Source organism: Embiotoca jacksoni, unplaced genomic scaffold (genome assembly GCF_022577435.1).
Source record: "Embiotoca jacksoni isolate LCO1_2020_lvr unplaced genomic scaffold, fEmbJac1.0.p SCAF_5, whole genome shotgun sequence".
Classification (NCBI taxonomy): Eukaryota; Metazoa; Chordata; class Actinopteri; family Embiotocidae; genus Embiotoca; species Embiotoca jacksoni.
Window position 1 is genome coordinate 6051013 of NW_027185403.1, and position 14962 is coordinate 6065974.

The 14962-nt window shown below is 40.8% G+C and overlaps 1 protein-coding gene across 1 annotated transcript; it reads right to left on the bottom strand.

Moving 5' to 3' along the window:
* Positions 1-427: 427 nt before the first annotated feature.
* Positions 428-14294, bottom strand: LOC138211596 (uncharacterized). The gene is made up of 8 exons (XM_069171565.1): positions 14193-14294; positions 12671-12850; positions 12126-12314; positions 10930-11106; positions 10205-10346; positions 5645-6267; positions 4839-4980; positions 428-1340 (listed from the first exon to the last, which is right to left on the bottom strand). The coding sequence occupies exons 1-8, from the start codon at positions 14292-14294 to the stop codon at positions 634-636; spliced, it is 2262 nt and encodes a 753-aa protein (XP_069027666.1). The 3' UTR covers positions 428-633.
* Between the last annotated feature and the right edge of the window lie 668 nt (positions 14295-14962).

The window sequence follows — 14962 nt, forward strand, 5'->3', positions numbered from 1 at the left end:
CATGATACGCTCGTATGTCACATAACAGGGCAATGAATCACCTAACCTCAAACTAGGTCTTGATAACACTAACATATGTTGACACTCATACCTTACTGGTGAACTGAGGTTTCTCTTTCTTTTTTTTTTTTAAATCACCATTAATATACCTCATTAATCATTTCAAATGTTTATTGTTAAACAGTTTTGATTTTCTGTTACCGTCCAGAATGCAAACACTTCTTGCAGTCTTTTCTCTGGAGTTTTTAATCTGTATAAAGAAAAAGTTTTCTGAAGAAAGGCTTTTTACTGTAATAACAAGTGGGTTACTGGCTGCTTTCTACTCTTTGTGTACAGAAATAAAACTTTGTATTTGGCAAACTGCTTGCCTGCCTGTGCTTTTAATGTGACTGCAGTTATCCCCTTTGAGAATTGAATAATGAAACTTAACTCAGAACGGTGCCAAATACAGGCTGTTTATATATTTTTTTTCTTTGTGTGTTTATATTTGGATTTTGATGTAGCAGAACCAATATTTGCTCTTGTTTTTCTCCTCTGTTCACATTGCTTTTCTTTCTCAATTGTTAGGTCTGCTTATGTCTTTGCCCCCAGCTTCACTTGTGACCCTTGGTGGTACAAAAGACCATTTTAGAGCTATGCTGAATTTCCTGTCTTACCACAAGTGGCTTTGCTCTCTGGGCTTGTTTTGCTTGGGTTCGGTGCAACCCTTGATTGGCATTTGACCTTCTTTCTGCCCTTATCACGTGCTGATCTCTTGCTCGCCACTTTATCTTTGCCTGGGCTGGTGGGCGCAGGATCACTATCTTTATCTGATGCTCCATTATCTGGTGCACCTGGCGTGGCTTCATGAACCACAACCCTCTCTGTGTTTTCATTATCAAACCCCTCTCCACTCACTCTCCCACACTCTGGCTCTGTATTACTGTGCTCTGCCTTCACATCTGGATTTTTCTCTGTTTCTGTGTTATCCGCTCCGTCTGTCTCAGCAGGGGGGAGTTTCTCTGAGCTTTCCGTCTGCCGAATCTCACTATCATGAGTCTTCTTATCCGCTTCAGTTTTTTCTTTGGCTTTTGGAGCACATTTGACATTCTTCTTTCTCGCTGCAGTCTTGGCCTCGTTTCCCCCGGGCCCCCACTTCTCCTGCGTTGTATCCCAGTAAGTCTTGTTCTGCCTGGCATGCATGGTGCGCATGCGCTGGCCCAGCTTCTTCAGTTCCTGGCGAACAAAGGGCTTGAACTTTGGGTCTAACCTCTCCACCATGTCAAAGTCCTTCTGGGCTTTGTCCTCATTGCATAATGCGGCATGAGCTTGTGCCCTATGGTACAGTGCCTTAAAGTTACCTGTGTAGTGTAAGAAAAGAGAGCAAATAAGGGTCAGCAAGAATAAAACAGGAGAGCAGTAAAACTAACAGTTAAAGGTAAAACAAACTAGAGGGAGGATGAAGTAATGACAGAGACAGACAAAGAAGGAGAAGGCTGAAGGGGAGTAAATGAAGGAAAAACAAAATTGTAAGAACAAGTGTTTCAGATCAGCCTCAACTATAAATATTTCATCATAACAGAAACATAAAGAGAAATTAAAACTGCAAGCAGTGATGTGATGGCCCTCGCACGCTGCATGTCGGGGATCCAGCGGGTCGGGGCCGCCGGCTCCCCGACGTGCAGCACGTGAGGCTCCACATATTCCCGCTTTCAGTTTTAATTTTTTTCTCGATCTCGTTCCTTATTCTTCTTAAAGAAAATTGCCTTTTTTTTGGCGGCTTTAACATCTTCAAAAACTCATGAAAGTTGGTGCCTGACGCATGTGCAAGGTTTCGTGAGGTTTGGAGCATCGTTTGACCTTAAACCTCAACTTCCTGTGTCACGTCAAAACATCAAACTTGGCCGCATCGCCCTGGCTATACTATATACTATATACTACATACTACATACTATATACTATATACTATGTTCAAAAATGACTTTTGGGTCATTTTTGGACAACATGCTATAGTAGGACTTTTTTTTTCCTATTTTGAATGACATGCTATAGTATGACTTTATTTTCCTATTTTGAACGACATGATATAGTATGACATTTTTTCTGATTTTGGACGATATGCTATAGTATGACTTTTTATTCCAAATTTTGGATGACATGCTATAGTATGACTTTTTTTCTGATTTAGGACGACATGCTATAGTATGACTTTTTTTCTGATTTTAGACGACATGGTATAGTGACTTTTTTTTTCGGATTTTGGATGACATGCCAAAGTATGACTTTTTTTCCATATTTTGGACGACATGCTATAGTATGACTTTTTTTCAGATTTTGGATGACATGTTATGGTGACTTTTTTTCAGATTTTGGACGACATGCTATAGTATGACTTTTTATTCCAAATTTTGGATGACATGCTATAGTATAACTTTTTTTTCACAATTTGGACAACATTTTCATACATTGGACTACATTTTAAATAATACTACACAGTATAGTATAGGTTTAATTCATATTTTCAACCACATCAGCTGACTTTTTTTCATATTTTGGACGACATTACTTTTTTTCCATATATTCCATCTATATTATGACTTTTTTTTCCATATTTTGGACGACATGCAAAATAGTGTATATATATATATATATAAATAGTATAGTATGACAAAATAAATGTCATACTACAGTATTTTAAATAATACTACATGCTATAGTATAACTTGTATTCATATTTTCAACATCACGTGACTTTTTCATATTTCAAACGATATGATGATATGTCACAATGCAGACCTTTTCCTGGGAAGATTGATGGTGCAGTGGTTACCACAGTTGCCTCTCAGTCAAAAGGTTTGGGGTTCAAGCCCCCCTTTTGACTTTCAATAATTTAAAATATCAAAGTTTGCCACATCACCATGACCTTTGACGGTAACGCACAGGCTTCTCAATATATCATCATCAACATGTTAAGGCTATTCTTACCCGAATTTAAGTTCACATGATCAACCAGCTTGCGAAGCAATGGAAAGTATGAAATATTTAATTTTTAGTTGCCAGCAGGAGGCGCTATGACTATGGGTGAATAATACCATACAGGTTTATTCAGTGCCGGACTTTTATCAGGGATGTAGCGTTTAAGGAAGATTGGAATAGGTACATAAAAGTTACAGCAACTTGTAGTTTCATGGCGAGATGCTCAAAATGGCCACAACGCCACAGGCACACCGTTGGACGAAAACAAATCCCTTTGATAACTTTTCATCTCCTAAGTGTTAAGATAGGACAGACAAAACTTCAGGTTGGTACGTCAAAATCTGTAGGAGGAGTTTGTTAAAATACAACACGTGCGAATAGCCAAAAAAGGAGAATAAATTCAAAATGGCGGACTTCCTGTTTAGTTGAGGTCATGCTGCCAAGAGACTTTTTTGTACATCTCGGTGTTATATTTTGGTGCATGTAGGTGAAACTAGGTGCTGCAGTTTAGGGGGCACTAGCGAGCCGTCTGGCCACGCCCACTCGCAAAACACATCAGATGTATGTGTCACCCTGTGACACAGCGAAACGTCAGACTTTGCCGCATCGCCACGGGGACGCCCTTGGACAAAGTCAAACGAATTTCTCAATATCTCACCACGCCAGGTGTATGTGCCACATTTCATGAGGTTTCAAGCATCCTTTGACCTTAAACATCAACTTCCTGTGACACAGTGAAACGTCAGACTTTGCCGCATCGCCACGGGGACGCCCTTGGACAAAGTCAAACGAATTTCTCAATATATCATCATCAACGTGTTTAAGCTATTCTGATGTGATCAACCGGCTCGATGTAGCATGTGAAAGTATGAAAAATGTAATTTCTAGTTGCCACCACGGGGTGCTATGACTGAGTGAATAGTACCATCCAGATGTGTTCAGGGTCGGACTGTTATCATACCTGCAACGTTTGGAGAAGTTCCGTCCATGTACATACGATTTATAGCAACTTGTAGTTTCATGGCGAGACGCTCAAAATGGCCACCACGTCACGTGCACACCGATCGACGAAAACTAATTCTTTTGATAATCTTTCGTCCCAAACATGTTAAGAGTGAACTGACTCAATTTCAAGTTGGTCCGACAAAATCTGTAGGAGGAATTTGTTAAAGTACAACATGTGCGAGTCGCCCAAAATGGCCACTAAATTCAAAATGGCCGACTTCTTGTTGAGGTGACGTAATGGTGCAATGGAAAAAAAATTTGTACGTCTAGGTGTGATACACATGTCCACCGAGTTTGGTGCATGTAGGTGAAACTAGGTGAAACTAGGTGCCGGGGCTGCAGTTTAGGGGGTGCTAGCGAGCTATTTGGCCATGCCCACTCAAAACTCAACTAAAATAAAAAGAAATTTCGCCAAGAGACACGCGTACACGCTGGTACACAGTTTTTGAATATGATAGAGCTGCCAAAATTGCAGTTCTTTGCAGAGAAAAATAAGGAACGAGAATAATAATTCCTTGGATAACAATAGGGCTTTTGCACCATCGGTGCTCGGGCCCTAAAAAAAATTTATGAATTTTTGACTGATGTCCACGAGTGGGTGCCAGGGGAACAAACGGGAGACACAGCATTGCGGTTGTGAATGTTTGGTTTCTTCTTTCCCTGGTAAACAGTGAGCTCAAGGATTGTTGCAGTGTGAAGGCAGTTATTTGCTGAGGTCCAGGCATCCCATCTTTATATTTCTCAAATTATAAATGTTGTGCAAAACAAAAGTAACCCCAAGTATACTTGTGTACCTTTTTTTTTTTTTTTTAAATCAAAATAAGACTTTGGTTTCCTCCCCAGTGACAAACTCCCATCTTCACATTAACATATATTACCTTTATGCTTCTTCAGCAGCTTGTTGTTGAGTTCCACCACTTGCTGGTATTGCTTCAGCTCCAGCATGCAGTGGCTGAGGTTGAGAGTCAGCGGAAGACGCACTTTCTCCAGCGACTCCCAGTCTTCGCCCAGCCGATCCACCTGCTGAGAGAGCAGTGTGGGATGATGAGGGTCGAGGAGGTGATGGTGGTGATAGATGGGAGAAGAAATGTTGACAAGATGAAACAAAAAGGAAAAGAATGCGAGGACAGAAATAGAGACAGCGACATAAAGGGTTGGGAGGAGGGATGAAGAAGATTGGATGAAGAAGATGATAAGAGAGAGGAGGCAGAGAAAAGTAAGGAGGAGGAGAAATAAAGACGGAGTAGGATGGGTTGACATGAAGAGGAAGTTTGTTGTGTGTGAATTAAAGGCGTGAGGGAGTTGGACAGTGAGGCGTGGCAGAGGAGAGGGAGATAAAGAAAGAGAAAAGAAGCCGAAGCGAGCGCTGTGACAGTCATATCTCTGTGGATAGCCATTATTTTTAGAGCTCGTTCTCTGCACTTCACTCTGCCAGCATACCTACAATGCCACAGCTGCTCTTCAGTTAAAAAAAACACCAAAAAAAACAGCCACAATGACAGTTGATTATTGTTTACGAGGCACAGCGAGCCACAATCCTTTGGAAAAACGACTTTCTGGCATGCTGGAAGTGGTAGTCGTTAAAGCAGGAATCCATCCTGATGTCCATCTGGACATCGTCATGACAACAAAAAGCTTTGTTTTGCTTTTTTTTTTCCCCAGAATTTCTAATTCTCAGACTTACCTTATTTTGAAGGAAGTCCACATATTCTAAAGCCTCCTTGAATTTCACAGAAGCTTCCTGAAAATGGTTTTCTTTAATGAGGAAGTTTCCTTCGTTCTGCAGCAACATGACCAGTCGTAACATCTGCTGCCAGTCTTTCCCCTCGGTTTTCGTACAAGCGTTTAGATCAGTCGCAGAAGATGTTGCTTCCTCTTTGATGCCTGTTCCCTCCGTTGGTGTAGCCTTGTTTTCTCCAAGTTCCTCTTGATGAACTTCAGCACATTTGAATGGAGACTTGTCTGAAACACTTTCTTCCACTTTTTTCGCTTCGGTCGCACTTTCAACGTCTTCTTGTTTTACCTCCTCGATCCCTCCTTTCGCCTTTTCCTCCTCATCCTGTCGTTCTCCCTCCTCATTGTCTTCTTCATTTTCGTTCTCCTTTTTCTCCAGCATGTTCCAGTATTTCTCCTTCTCCTCCCAGTACTTCTCCTTCATGCTCTCTGACAGGGCCTTCAGCTCTCGACTGACAAGCAAAGCCAGAGTGACGTCCAGGTGAGCCACCATGTTGAAATCTCTCCGGGCTTCCTTTTCATTCCACACAGCAGCGTGGGCCTTTGCTCTCTTGTAGTAGCCCTTCACACAGTCTGAGAAACAGAAAGAACAAAACATGGAAAAACTGTTATTGATGTCTCTCCGAGATATTCAATAATAAATCTGGTCTGTCTGCTGAAGCTGAAGTGGTGATTTGTCTGCATTTAGAACAGAAAGTAGGGGCGCACTTGTCTATTTCTCACCTGCAGAGTTTGAAAACAAACAATACATACATACTGCATCTTTATTCCTCACTAAAGCCTTAAATCTTAAAGCAAAGGTTTTATATGTTGTAATAAACGCTCATTTGATTTCCGGCAGAGTTAGATGAGACTCACTCAACTTCACACAAAAAGTAGAAACACGGGGACACAACTCACCTGGTTCTGCCCAACATAAAATAATTCACTTCTACAGCTCACTAATTAACACATTGTTTTGTGTGTAAGAAAAAAGGGTGCAAAATGACAACTTACTGTTGTTTTGTCTGCAAGCATTTGTCTAGCATATAACTCCCTGTAAAATGGTGAATGTCGTTTTTATGCCTCAGAACTGGTGACAGCCTTTGCTGGAGCTGTTAAGCTTTTTAGTTTTTCGTCCCATTCTTGTGAACGCGGTATCTCAGGAACGCCTTAAGGGAATTTGTACAAATTTGGCACAAACCTTCAATTGCGAGGATGAACCGATCAAAATTTAGTAGTTAAAGGTCAAAGGTCACTGTGACCTCACAAACCATTTTTGTTGCCATGACTCAAGAATTCATATATCAATTATGATAAAAAATTCTCACAAATGTCTAACAGGATAAGTTAATGATGTGATGACATTTGGTCAAAGGTCAACCTCACTGTGACATCAAAATGTTCTGCAAAAACACTTAACTGGCCATTATTCAACACCATGGTGATAATTCTAGTTACTCTTTTTTTGCACGGACTAAACAAAATATAAACATAGCAGGCTAAATAGAGCGCTTTAGACATGTTGGTGGGATTTGTTACCAGGTGAACTGTTGCCAGTCTTTGTGCTAAACTAAGTTGAAATGCTGCAAGTTGTAGCCTTATATTTAACCAAGTGATATGAAAGTCAATCTCCTCATCTAACTCCACACTAAAAGCATGGCCGGCATGTGAGGCTCCTCTTGGATTACATGAGTAGCCGTGGGTTTGGCAGTACAATTCCCAGGGCTGCCCCGACTGTAAGACCCTCAGTACTGTCAACCTCAGCCCTCCTACACACAGCGGCAACATGCAGCAGCCACTGCAGCCAACCCAGAACAGGCATCAGACCCCCAAGCTGTCAGCTTTTTATCACATTTCCAAATTACTGTTCGTGCTCATATGCCAGTCTTTGTGCTAAACTAAGTTGATATGCTGCAAGTCGTAGCCTTATATTTAACCAAATGACATGAAAGTCAATCTCCTCATCTAACTCCACACCAAAAGGCAAATAAGTGCATTTTCCAAAATTGAATATGCGTGGACACACTTGGACACTATATTTTGTCACACACTGCCATGCCTCTGTGCTTGGTTTAGATACCCGCTGAAGGCTCCATTTTTCTGTTCCTTTGCATTTAATGTCCTGTCTCTGCTAAATTTTCATTCAGCCAACAGTTAAGCAGATAGTATCGCCCATGGCAAAAGCAGAGACACTGCAGCCTTTTCTAGACAAGGTTGAAGGGATGGAACAGCGGCAGAGTGGCTGACTTGAATTGAGACAGACAGCATGATAGTGATGACAGGGGGAATAACAGCAAGGAGAAGAATGAGAAGTGTAGAAGAAAAGGAGAACAAAGTGTGGAGAGCTGGTAGTTGAAACTAAAGAAATAGCTGGAAAAGGATTGGAAAAGGGACAACAAAGCAGTAGAAAGGGAAAAGATGGGGTAGCAATTGTGCAGCTTTGTGACAACTGCTCAAACTAGTGGAGCTCACCATTTTCACGCTTCACTTCCTGCTTACTAATAAGCAAGTTTACACCCGTCCTCCTCATGCCACACACACAGCCATGTTTCCATCACTTCAGAGAAAATTACAATAGCTTACATTTATTTCCTAGAGTTACCCTGTCCCTAACCATATTTATTATTACCTTCACTCTACCCACAACATGAGTGATACAAACACACATGCCCACAAATGTCTAATAACTAAGTCCTGTAAAACTGAAAACCCAGGCTGAGGAATAGGGTGTAAAATAAAGACTGCCTCAGTGGATGCTGTCTCTGGGTGAGGGGCATAATTCATGAGGCTCTGAAGTCGGGACTATGCCGGCATGTGAGGCTCCTCTAGGATTATATGAGTAGCCATGGGTTTGACAGTACAATTCCCAGGGCTGCGCCAACTGTAAAACCCTCAGTACTGTCAACCTCAGCCCTCCTACACGCAGCGGCAAACCCAGAACAGCCATCAGACCCCCGACCTGTCATCTTTTTACAACATTTCAGAATTACTGTTAGGGTTCATATGCAGCAGTGCATGTGCACAGACCAACTTCTTACCCATCATTCTGCAGCATTTCATGTAACTTGATTACAAAGAATAGTTTGACATTTGAGGAATGTTGGCTTTATCGCCAAGACGTGGATACAAAAAAAAATGATTTCCACTCTGCTTCACATGCAACAAACAACAGTCTTCACCCAAGAGATGTTACAAAAACTACAAGTGGAAAATAGTCAAGGTAGCTGTTTCCACTTGCTCACAGTCTTCGTACTAAGCGAACATAATCGCATCTTGACTTTCCTTTTATACTTGAGGGACAGGGATAAATTACATCTCACTTTTGTCAAAAAAGTGAAAAAGCATAGTTATTAAAATGTTGAAAGGTCAATTACAGATGAAAATTTGCACTCAACTACATCTAGCTATGGCAAAAGTTCAATGATGCCTGCAGTTATGTTAAAATTATGGCACATTCTGGCAGAGTTTATGTTCAAGTTTGCTCTGAATCTTTATTCACCAGATTTATCAGAGTTTTGAGCAGGATGTTTATAAAGAAAACTAAAGCCCAACCAAGTTATTGGTTTGCTGATTTTATCGGCCAAGATTGACCTGGCACACATGTATCAGTATCTGTGTATATGTTGTCTGATATGAAAACTTTTTCTTACAGAACATAAAGCGAAAAAGATGGTTGGGGTAATTTAGAAATTGTTCTATTTGTGTCTTGTTTTTTTTGTTTTTTTTATAATTATTCAATTAAAAAATTACAGCTATTTATAATTTTACATTCCCAGTGACGTCCACTGTTTCAGTGTACTGATGTCACTTTGGACCAAAACAAAGTATTGTTAAACAGTAAAATATCCTACCTCCATTACATATCTTTGTAATTTTTGTACTTCCAAATATGTCAGCTGCCCTAAAAATCCAGTATAGGTCAAGCGCTAAAGAAAACCCATCCCTGTTCTCAAGCTTGTATGGGCACAAAATAAATCTGTAGGGCTTCAAAATACCACAAACATTCTCTCAAGATGGAGATTTCTTAAACTTGTACAACTCTATACAGTATAAATGAAGATATCTATGCTATAAAAGATCTCCATACATTTTAAGAAGTAAGAACACTCGTATATAAATTACACTAGCACAGCTAACAAAAGCTGATAGCAAGAATGTTGCTTTTTTTTTTTTTTTTCCTGAAGAATTTGTGGACATCTGTAACTTTGGGGTTAGAGCATGGGGGACATACAGTACGTTTTCTGGTTCACGTCTCTGGCGGAAAGTGAGTGAATAACAATCTTACCATATTGTACTACTTTTGTGCACAGGATTAACCCTGGTGACTCCAATGAAGCTGTTCCGCTCAGTGGTTTGACTGATGCAACTGTGTGAATGTTAAGTAATAGAAAAAACTGGAAAAATAAATAAATAAATAGGGTGCTCTGTCAGTTCTCCCTGAAAACCTGTTTCAGTGCGGAAAATAACAATAAATTAGTAATCAGAATGAAACCTTTACAGTTATTTTTAAGCCAGCGTTTCCCTTTACCTTTATGTTTCTCCAGCAGTTCAGTGGTGTGCTCTATCACTTCATAGAACTCCTCCAGCTCCAACATACACTGGCAGTAGTTTAACTCCAGGGGGACAATCATTCGACCTAAGTTAATGTAGTCGACATCGCCCGGCATCTCCTATACACACACACACACACACACACACATGCAGAGAAGAAATAACAAAGACATGTTCATGGTGCTGCTATGTTGCTTGGCAGCTCCTACACATATTTGAACCATTTATGTGAATCCAGTAGGTTTAAACATTTTCACACAGATTAGAAAATGGCATGGCTTTGGGATAGTAAAACAGACCAGAGGCATCATCTCTGCCCCAACAGAGCTTTACTAGCTGCTTGCATGTAGGCCAACTATCTGTAAGCCTTCAATATCAAAGTTTCTAAAGCTGCCAAAAAACCTCAACCTGTATGCTCTCTTATCAAAATATCTCACAACTTCCCTTCTCCCAGTATTCCTCCGTCTTTACACCCCTCTATGATTCTACAGTCCTCCACAGCTCTCCCTCCTCTTTCCTTTGCTAGCACTCCCACCCGACCGCATGTAATCAGGGCCACAGTGAAGCAGAGCAAAACAGGAAAACAGGAATCTCCACATGGAAAAGAATGTGTCACATGTCCCAAAAAGCTAAAATCCTGACAAAACCTCAAAATCCACAAGCTGGCACAGCATCCACTTTCTTCCCTCGTTCTTCCCTCACCCTGGACTGGACCGTTTTCAGCAGCAGGACGGCTTCTTTGTACTTGCTGGCCGCCTCTCTGAATTTTCTCTGCTTGACCAACATGTTTCCCTGCATGTGGAGCGTTGGCACCGTCTGCAGCTTCTCATCCTTCTCCATCATCCATGACTCCCTCTGGTAGGACAAAGGGTCTCCTACCTGGAAGCAGCAGCCGCAGGAGGAGAAGGAATGGAACAAAAATGTCAAAGGGAGAAAAACTCCAATGATGCAAGTGAATGTGAAACAGGTACAAAGAAGTTCTCAAGTATTTAAATACAACTTTGAGGCACTTGTTATTTACAGTTTATGGTACTTTACACTTCTGCTCAACTACAACTACATTACAGAAGAACATTTTTACTTTTCTTTAGATTTATTTAAACGCTATATTTAATTGTTAATCTGATTTTACACTAAGTTGCTAATTTTTAGTTGTTGTTTTTTTTTTTTACAAATTAAAGGCTCTGGATTTCCACACAGCTGTTTAAAGGTATGGGGCTGATTATAGCTGCTCAGGTTGGAATTTGACTTTCTAGCACCAGATCATTTGCGTGCATAAAATATTATCTTGTGTACACAAGGGTTAAAATAAGTCATTTTTCAGGAGCTCTTCAGGGGTTTTACCACTTTGATGTTAGCCATTATACACAGTACATTTACTTTGGATAAATTTTGCTAGCAGTACTTTGAATGTGTCACTGTTACTTACCGGTATGTATTTACATATTGAGGTATCACTAATTTTACCTTAAGATTCTAAATTCTTCCTCCTCTGAAGAGTTGTCAACTCATGTATAGAAAGAAACAACTGTGAAATTTTCCAAAACAGGAGAGATTTAATTTCCTGTCACTGCTGCTGGACCCCCTGATGAGTCTCAGGCTTCTTCTGAATAATATGTTATTTCAAAGCTGAATGTTTCAGCCAAAGAGGGACTTGAAGGTTGTCTGTGCCTGTCAGTTGGCTTCAGAAAATAGTGTGTCACTTCTCAGAAAATGCAAGGATTAGTAGGTAAATGAGTCTTTTTTTTTTTTTACTGTCTGCCGATGTTTACGGTTGCTAAAATATGAGAGGAGTTGTTTATTGAAAAGAATCAGAAGACAGCTGATTGTTCAACAATGTCTGCTTTCGTTTGTCACAGTGTGTGTGTGTGTGTGTGTGTTTTGCTGCTGGTGCTTACCTGCAGCAGCTCCATGATAAATATAAGAGGCTGAGGAGTTCGCATTATCTCATCTAGCTCTGGAAAACCAGTGGAGTGATAGTAGAACATGTTTCCCATGCCGCACATGTGTCTCTGGCCCTCGAGGGGGTCTTTCCCTTGAGCAATGAGCCTCATTCCCTTGGACACGATGGGGTACAGGCCTGTGTGCTGCGAAAATTAGCACATCAACAAAAACATGAACATAGGGTCTAAAACAAGACATAAAGCCAGTTAATCACGCTAACGCCCTGCTGCTGGCACCCTGTGCCAATCAGTCCTACAAAGAAAAACAGTGGCCAGATTTTACTTGCAAATTGTATTTTTCTCCAGAAGGAAAAACATTAAAATTTGCACAAAAGATTGCTCTGTTTGTGTTTATCATACTGAGCATGTAGGATGCTCCAGAAGGTTGATTCATGTGCATTTCAATGAGGAGTAAAAGCTTCCCTTCTTTGCCCATGGACACTTATTAGGACCTCTCAGGGGCCTCAGAATGTATGCCCGCAGTCTGTAATTCAACTCACAACGGCATCACACCAGAACTCAGCCACCTCTCCGAGCCTCATGGACATCAGCAGGGTCTCCCAGACTTCCAACTTGAACATCTTTCCGACAAAGATCTCGGCAGGTCTGCTGGCCAGTCGGCTGTCATCGACGACCGTCCGCTCAAAGTTGTCCAGGAGCGTCTGGAAATGGAAAACAATCTTGGATGGGAAGAGAGAGTGAAAAGCAGTAAGAACAGAGTGGAGATCAGTGAAGGAAACTACCCTTGGTGGGTGCTTCACAAGGCCTATTAAAGTGGATACTGGGTGTATTTTTCATCAAAATATGCAATAAATAAATCAGTATAAACTTATTGTAAAAGAAAAAAAATTATGATGCTGTACTGTTTGTCTACTTAGGTCACTATTTCGTAGAGTTCTTGTGGGGAAGAATCCTCCATGGGATTATAGTCAGGAAGCCTTTCAATGATTCATACATCTTTTCAAAGTCCATAAATGTTAATGTGTTGCATTGACAGCAAACGTAACGATCCTTTTAATCACTGGCTCAGAAACGATTCCAGTGAATTAAAAAAACAAACAAAAAAAAACAGCATTTGTATATTTGGCATGCAGTTAACCCATGTTTTTCCTCACTTTCTTAATTATAGTGAAGAACTTTTTCTCTCCTTTTCTTAGAGTTTGTGTTTGACATTCTACAGATAAAAAAAAAAAAAAATGAAATAAATACAATTGATCTAACAATGTGTAGTTGTTAAAAGTTTTATGATTTGCTTGTTTTCTTCTGTCGCCCTTTTATCTTATTATTTCTTTAATCTTTAATTTTCTTTATTCACAGTAATGACTTTTGATCTGAGTGCTGTCAGGATATATTTCTCACACTTCTTATGCAACACAGAAATGTCAGTTTTCATTTAGTTTTGTGAGCGTTTGCGTACATGTGAAAGCGTCAACTTCACCCTGACTGTAAAATTATGTTGGATCCATGTAACCCTCTATTTATAGCCTGACAGATTGTGCATAATGGTCTGATAACTGTGTGAGCAACTGGGAATCACCTCACACAGGAGGGAACATGCACACACACTATATATAAAAAAAAAGGACACACAGGTAAATAGAAATTCATGCTGGCACTGTCATGGAAAATATGCCACGTTGTCCAGGCTCGGAGCCATATGGCTGGATGTGGCTAAGAAGGGAATAAGGTGGAAGACCAGCAGATCAGTGGATGAACAGAAACAAAGACACAGTGCCAAAAAACATGTTGCAATTTGGTTGACCAAATGTTTGCTCTGTGTGTGTGACTCAAATACAGAATACATTTTCTCACTTTATGAATAATTCAACAGATTGTAATTGAAGCGGCCAAAGCAACACACAGCTAAAAATAGATGCTTCCCCCCCCCCCCCCCCCCCCCCCCCCCCCCGGTGGAACATTAATTACATGGCAGTGATGATTATAAAGGGATCATTCTTGCCAACATACTGGTTTTAAATTTAGCATCATTTAGGTAATCAGGCTAAGTGTGAATTAAGGTACCTTTGTTCCAGGTGGAAAGTGAGGCAGTGGTCCTGTTCCCCCAGCCAGAATTTTCTTCCTGACTCCTGGGTGGTTGAGAAGGTATGTCTCCTCCATTGTCATGCTGCCTCTCTCTGAAAAAGTGTGTGTGTTGTCAAGATTTATTTTTCCCCTCTAGGCGTGTGCTCTTCTGGCTTTATAGTTAGCCGGGTTGGCTGGTTTGCTGCTCTCTGACAGATGGCCGGATTAGGCTGGGTTTGGAGGTGGCTACTTTAATCTGAGGAGCTAATCCCATGCCTACCCCTGCGATTGGTGGGGCAATCCCTGCAGGAAGGAGATGGAGAGGCGGGTATGACCGCTGGGGCCAGAATCATGAGGATGAGAAAGGCCCAGATCATTCTCGAACAAGTAAAGATCATTCTGGAAGGACAGTTCTCTGATGACGTGATAATGGATTAGTGATGCAACTGCTCGGACATTGGAAGCCCTGACATCTGATGGAAAAATAATGAACTCATCATACTTGTCAAATGTTTGTCTATCCGTTGCACAACGTGGTTCTATAGTCTCAGTTACAACGTCTCTGTACCTTTATCTTGTGACCTACGACCTCACTCAGTACTGTCTACAAAATCAGATATACAGAGGGAATGGGGGTGACTGTCAACTGTTTGTCACACTGTATATAAGCTGAACTACGGAGGAGAGACTTCGAGCAATGCTGGACATCTTTCTTTGAGTGTACATGTATTTGCTCCTTCTTGCAAGAATAAATGTCCGATATGTTTGAT